The 6,000-nt window shown below is 48.6% G+C and overlaps 1 protein-coding gene across 1 annotated transcript in view; it reads right to left on the reverse strand.

The window, feature by feature from the left end:
- Nucleotides 1–5,232, reverse strand: part of POLR2B (RNA polymerase II subunit B) — a 406,055-nt gene extending 400,823 nt beyond the window's left edge. Inside the window, exons 1-2 of the mRNA XM_063915211.1 lie at nucleotides 5,070–5,232; nucleotides 4,896–4,968 (exon numbers count right to left, since the gene is read on the reverse strand). Coding sequence (XP_063771281.1) covers nucleotides 4,896–4,968; nucleotides 5,070–5,088 — 92 coding nt within the window. The 5' untranslated portion in view covers nucleotides 5,089–5,232. The remainder of the gene's footprint in view (nucleotides 1–4,895; nucleotides 4,969–5,069) is intronic.
- Between the last annotated feature and the right edge of the window lie 768 nt (nucleotides 5,233–6,000).

Consider the following 6,000-nt stretch of genomic DNA (forward strand, 5'->3'; position numbering starts at 1 on the left):
TTCCTCTGTTGGGGCCTTCCTGGCCTCACACCACGCAACATATTTTCGCCAAATACGGTGATAATGGTTCGCGGTTACTTCTTTCCTGGCTTTTATCAGCGTAGGAATGACTTCCTCCGGAATTCCCTTTTCCTTTAGGATCCGGAATTCAACCGCCATGCCGTCAAACGCAGCCGCGGTAAGTCTTGGAACAGACAGGGCCCCTGCTGCAGCAGGTCCTGTCTGAGCGGTAGAGGCCATGGGTCCTCTGATATCATTTCTTGAAGTTCCGGGTACCAAGCCCTTCTTGGCCAATCCGGAACCACGAGTATCGTTCTTACTCCTCGCCTTCTTATTATTCTCAGTACCTTTGGTATGAGAGGCAGAGGAGGGAACACATAAACCGACTGGTACACCCACGGTGTCACTAGAGCGTCCACAGCTATCGCCTGAGGGTCCATTGACCTGGCGCAATATCTCTTTAGCTTTTTGTTGAGGCGGGACGCCATCATGTCCACCTGTGGCCTTTCCCAATGGTTTACCAACAGTAGGAAGACTTCTGGATGAAGTCCCCACTCTCCCGGGTGTAGGTCGTGCCTGCTGAGGAAGTCTGCTTCCCAGTTGTCCACTCCCGGAATGAACACTGCTGACAGTGCTAGTACGTGATTTTCCGCCCATCGGAGAATCCTTGTGGCTTCTGCCATTGCCATCCTGCTTCTTGTGCCGCCCTGTCGGTTCACATGGGCGACTGCCGTGATGTTGTCTGACTGGATCAGTACCGGCTGGTTTTGAAGCAGGGGTCTTGCCTGACTTAGGGCATTGTAAATGGCCCTCAGTTCCAGAATATTTATGTGTAGGGAAGTCTCCTGACTTGACCATAGTCCTTGGAAGTTTCTTCCCTGTGTGACTGCTCCCCAGCCTCGAAGGCTGGCATCCGTGGTCACCAGGACCCAGTCCTGTATGCCGAATCTGCGGCCCTCTAGAAGATGAGCACTCTGCAGCCACCACAGTAGAGACACCCTGGTCCTTGGAGACAGGGTTATCAGTTGATGCATCTGAAGATGCGATCCCGACCACTTGTCCAAGAGGTCCCACTGGAAGGTCCTCGCATGGAACCTGCCGAATGGAATTGCTTCGTATGAAGCCACCATTTTTCCCAGGACTCGTGTGCAGCGATGCACCGATACCCGTTTTGGTTTTAGGAGGTCTCTGACTAGAGATGACAGCTCCTTGGCTTTCTCCTGCGGGAGAAACACTTTTTTCAGTTCTGTGTCCAAAATCATCCCCAGGAACAGTAAGCGAGTGGAAGGAACCAGTTGTGACTTTGGAATGTTCAGAATCCAGCCATGTTGTTGTAGCACTTCCCGAGATAGTGCTACTCCGATCAGTAACTGCTCCCTGGACCTCGCCTTTATAAGGAGATCGTCCAAGTACGGGATAATTAAAACTCCCTTTTTTCGAAGGAGTATCATCATTTCTGCCATTACTTTGGTAAACACCCTCGGTGCCATGGACAGTCCAAACGGTAGTGTCTGGAATTGGTAATGGCAATCCTGTACCACAAATCTGAGGTACTCCTGGTGAGGAAGGTAAATAGGGACATGCAGGTAAGCATCCTTGATGTCCAGGGATACCATGTAATCCCCCTCGTCCAGGCTTGCAATAACCGCCCTGAGCGATTCCATCTTGAACTTGAATTTTGTTATGTAAGTGTTCAAGGATTTCAAATTTAAAATGGGTCTCACCGAACCATCTGGTTTCGGTACCACAAATAGTGTGGAATAGTAGCCCCGGCCTTGTTGAAGTAGGGGGTACCTTGACTATCACCTGCTGGGAATACAGCTTGTGAATGGCCTCCAGCACAGCCTCCCTGCCCGATGGAGTCGTCGGTAAGGCTGATTTGAGGAAACGGCGGGGGGGAGGCGCCTCGAATTCCAGCTTGTACCCCTGAGATACTACTTGAAGGATCCAGGGATCCACCCGTGAGCGAGCCCACTGATCGCTGAAATTCTTGAGGCGGCCCCCCACCGTACCTGGCTCCGCCTGTGGAGCCCCACCGTCATGCGGCGGATTTGGAAGAAGCGGGGGAGGACTTTTGGTCCTGGGAACCTGCTGTGTGTTGCAGCTTTTTCTCCCTTCCTCTGCCTCTAGACAGAAAGGACCCGCCTGTTTTTCTGGGGTCGAAAGGACTGTACTTGGTAATACGGTGCTTTCTTAGGCTGTGAGGGGACATGGGGCAAAAATGCAGACTTCCCAGCTGTTGCTGTGGAAACAAGGTCTGAGAGACCGTCCCCGAATAACTCCTCACCCTTATAAGGCAAAACTTCCATGTGCCTTTTAGAATCTGCATCTCCTGTCCACTGCCGTGTCCATAAGCCTCTCCTAGCAGAAATGGACAAAGCACTTATTCTAGATGCCAGCCGGCAGATCTCCCTCTGTGCATCTCTCATGTATAAGACTGAGTCTTTTATATGCTCTATGGTTAGCAATACAGTGTCTCTGTCTAGGGTGTCAATATTTTCCGACAGGGAATCTGACCAAGCAGCAGCAGCACTGCACATCCAGGCTGAAGCAATAGCTGGTCTCAGTATAACACCAGTGTGTGTGTATATAGATTTTAGGATAGCCTCCTGCTTTCTATCAGCAGGTTCCTTTAGGGCGGCCGTATCCGGAGACGGTAGTGCCACCTTTTTAGACAAACGTGTGAGCGCTTTATCCACCCTAGGGGGAGTTTCCCAACGTGACCTATCCTCTGGCGAGAAAGGGAACGCCATTAGTAATTTTTTTGAAATCACCAATTTTTTATCGGGGAAAGCCCACGCTTCTTCACACACCTCATTCAATTCCTCAGATGGGGGAAAAACTATAGGTAGTTTTTTCTCCCCAAACATAATACCCTTTTTTGAGGTACCTGGGTTTATATCAGCAAGGTGTAAAACCTCTTTCATTGCCTCAATCATGCCACAAATGGCCCTAGTGGACATTAAATTTGACTCATCGTCGTCGACACTTGCATCAGTATCCGTGTCGACATCTGTGTCTGCCATCTGAGGTAGTGGTCGTTTCAGGGCCCCTGACGGCCTTTGAATCGTCTGGGCAGGCACGAGCTGAGAAGCCGGCTGTCCCGCATTTGGCATGTCGTCAAATTTTTTATGTAAGGAGTCGACACTTGCACGTAATTCCTTCCATAAATCCATCCACTCAGGTGTCTGCCCCGCAGGGGGTGACATCACATTTATAGGCATCTGCTCCGCCTCCACATAAGTCTCCTCATCAAACATGTCGACACAGCCGTACCGACACACCGCACACACACACACAGGGAATGCTCTTAAAGGAGACAGGACCCCACAAAAGCCCTTTGGGGAGACAGAGAGAGAGTATGCCAGCACACACCAGAGCGCTATAATAATACAGGGACTAACTGAATTATGACCCTTTATAGCTGCTTATTGTATTAAACTGCGCCCAAATTTAGTGCTCCCCTCTTTTTTACCCTTTCTGTAGTGTAGACTGCAGGGGAGAGTCAGGGAGCTTCCTTCCAGCGGAACTGTGAGGGAATATTTGCGCCAGTGTGCTGAGGGAGATGGCTCCGCCCCTTTTTCGGCAGCCTTTTCTCCCGCTTTTTTCTGTATTCTGGCAGGGGTAATTACCACATATATAGCCTCTGGGGCTATATATCGTGGTTATTTTGCCAGCCAAGGTGATATTATTGCTGCTCAGGGCGCCCCCCCCCCAGCGCCCTGCACCCTCAGTGACCGGAGTGTGAAGTGTGTATGAGGAGCAATGGCGCACAGCTGCAGTGCTGTGCGCTACCTTGGTGAAGACTGAAGTCTTCTGCCGCCGATTTTCCGGACCATCTTCATGCTTTTGGCTCTGTAAGGGGGACGGCGGCGCGGCTCCGGGAACGAACACCAAGGACGAGTCCTGCGGTCGATCCCTCTGGAGCTAATGGTGTCCAGTAGCCTAAGAAGCCCAAGCTAGCTGCAAGCAGGTAGGTTCGCTTCTTCTCCCCTTAGTCCCTCGATGCAGTGAGCCTGTTGCCAGCAGGTCTCACTGTAAAATAAAAAAACTAATTTAAACTTTCTTTCTAGAAGCTCAGGAGAGCTCCTAGTGTGCAACCAGCTCGGGCCGGGCACAGAAATCTAACTGAGGTCTGGAGGAGGGGCATAGAGGGAGGAGCCAGTGCACACCAGATAGTACCAAATCTTTCTTATAGAGTGCCCAGTCTCCTGCGGAGCCCGTCTATTCCCCATGGTCCTTACGGAGTCCCCAGCATCCACTAGGACGTTAGAGAAACACTAGGTGATGTAGCTCACAGAGCACATTGCATAGTGTGTACCCATCTTAACAGATCCTGCAGAACTCTACCCAAATCACAACGAAGAGAAACATAACAATGGATACTGAGGATATGCAACACAGGATTAGATACATTGCTATAGAGCACAGCTCATCAGAGACACAATTACAACTAAGACCGTTATTTTTCTTAGCCTCACAAAAACACACAGGTACAGAGAGCAGCAAGATAGCAAAGCACTAACAAACCAATAAACAAGGCAGATGTAAACCTAAGTTAAGGAATCAGATATTTACTTTAAGAAACCATGAAGGAATTAAAGTATACACAGCATGATTATTCCTTTCACAGATGGGCAATACACTGTTAATCCCACAGGTATCATACATAAATAAATAACCTTCAATCTCACATTTCCTATAAGGAGGGAGACACAAGGTTTCCATAATTTTATTGCTAATTACTGGTTCCTTATTAAATCACAATACTACACCCCTGGCATACCTAACATCCTCAGTCTGAAAATCCTGTTCCCTTCTATCCATTGCCCCTTCCTGCCATTCGCTTGATACAGACTCTGACAGTAGATTATACAAGAACAGTAAATACTGACCTAATGACGATCCAGCAGGCCTCCTGCCACAGGTCAGGTGTGATCTCATCATCATCCTCATCATACTGCATATCTGGCGAGGAAACAGGGGAAAACATAAGCCTATGTTGGCCAATACACACGATGCACAAGACATGCAGCTTCACTCACTCACACATACTATGGGGTCATTACCTTCGTCCGTGTCGTACATGGTGGCGGAGAACTTAGCGAATCCCACAGACAACGTACGAACACACACACAACGTATCGGTAGGGTAGCGTCTACAGTATCTCACACAAGGAACATCATTTCCACATCCGGGTCACGGCGGATATGACGTCACGGCTACGCCAACCAACGCAGGATTTTCGGCTTTCTGCAGCGTTTGAGACGCTAGAAGTAGAAAGTAAATTAAAAATTTAAGTCAGTCGTAGGTCCTAATACTGGCCTGGCTAACCTGTGGCTCTACAGCTGTTGTGAAACTACAGGTCCCAGCATGCCATGAAACGGGTTTTCTACCAGCGAATGCTAAAACGGTGCAGGGCATGCTGGGATGTGTAGTTTTACAACAGCTGGAGAGCCACAGGTTGGACAGTCCTGTCCTAATGGTAGCCTGTCCTAATGGTTGATGCTAGATCCAAGTGGGCTAAGGGACCTTTTCCTGTCCTAATACTTTGAGACATCATTTGTAACATTAGTAATGAAGTAACTAACTAGACATTTTAGTGCTGTGTGCAAGAAACAGCATCCCCCCTGAAAGGATTGCCCCTCTATTCTTTAACCCTCGATGTGATAGCCTCTCAGACGTCCGTGAGTGTAAACCTTTAGCCACAAGTAACATGCACAACACAAGCAGTAAAGATTCACACTGTTTATTGTTTGTTTAGCAAAAGTATATAAAAGAAAGGATTTAGGGCGTGTATATCCCAAGTCAATAACTAATTGGACAGAACACAAAAGGGGCTAACATAACATGATTGGCTAGGAACTGCCGCAGTGGAAGGATATGCATATATGGGCAAGTTTGTACTTCAAATAGGAAGGTTGTTCACACGGTATAAAAAAGATAAGAGACAAGGACAGTAGCAAGAAATGTGCTGGAACATTAAGTTCTATAACACA

This window comes from Pseudophryne corroboree, chromosome 1, assembly GCF_028390025.1.
Source record: "Pseudophryne corroboree isolate aPseCor3 chromosome 1, aPseCor3.hap2, whole genome shotgun sequence".
Lineage (NCBI taxonomy): Eukaryota > Metazoa > Chordata > Amphibia > Anura > Myobatrachidae > Pseudophryne > Pseudophryne corroboree.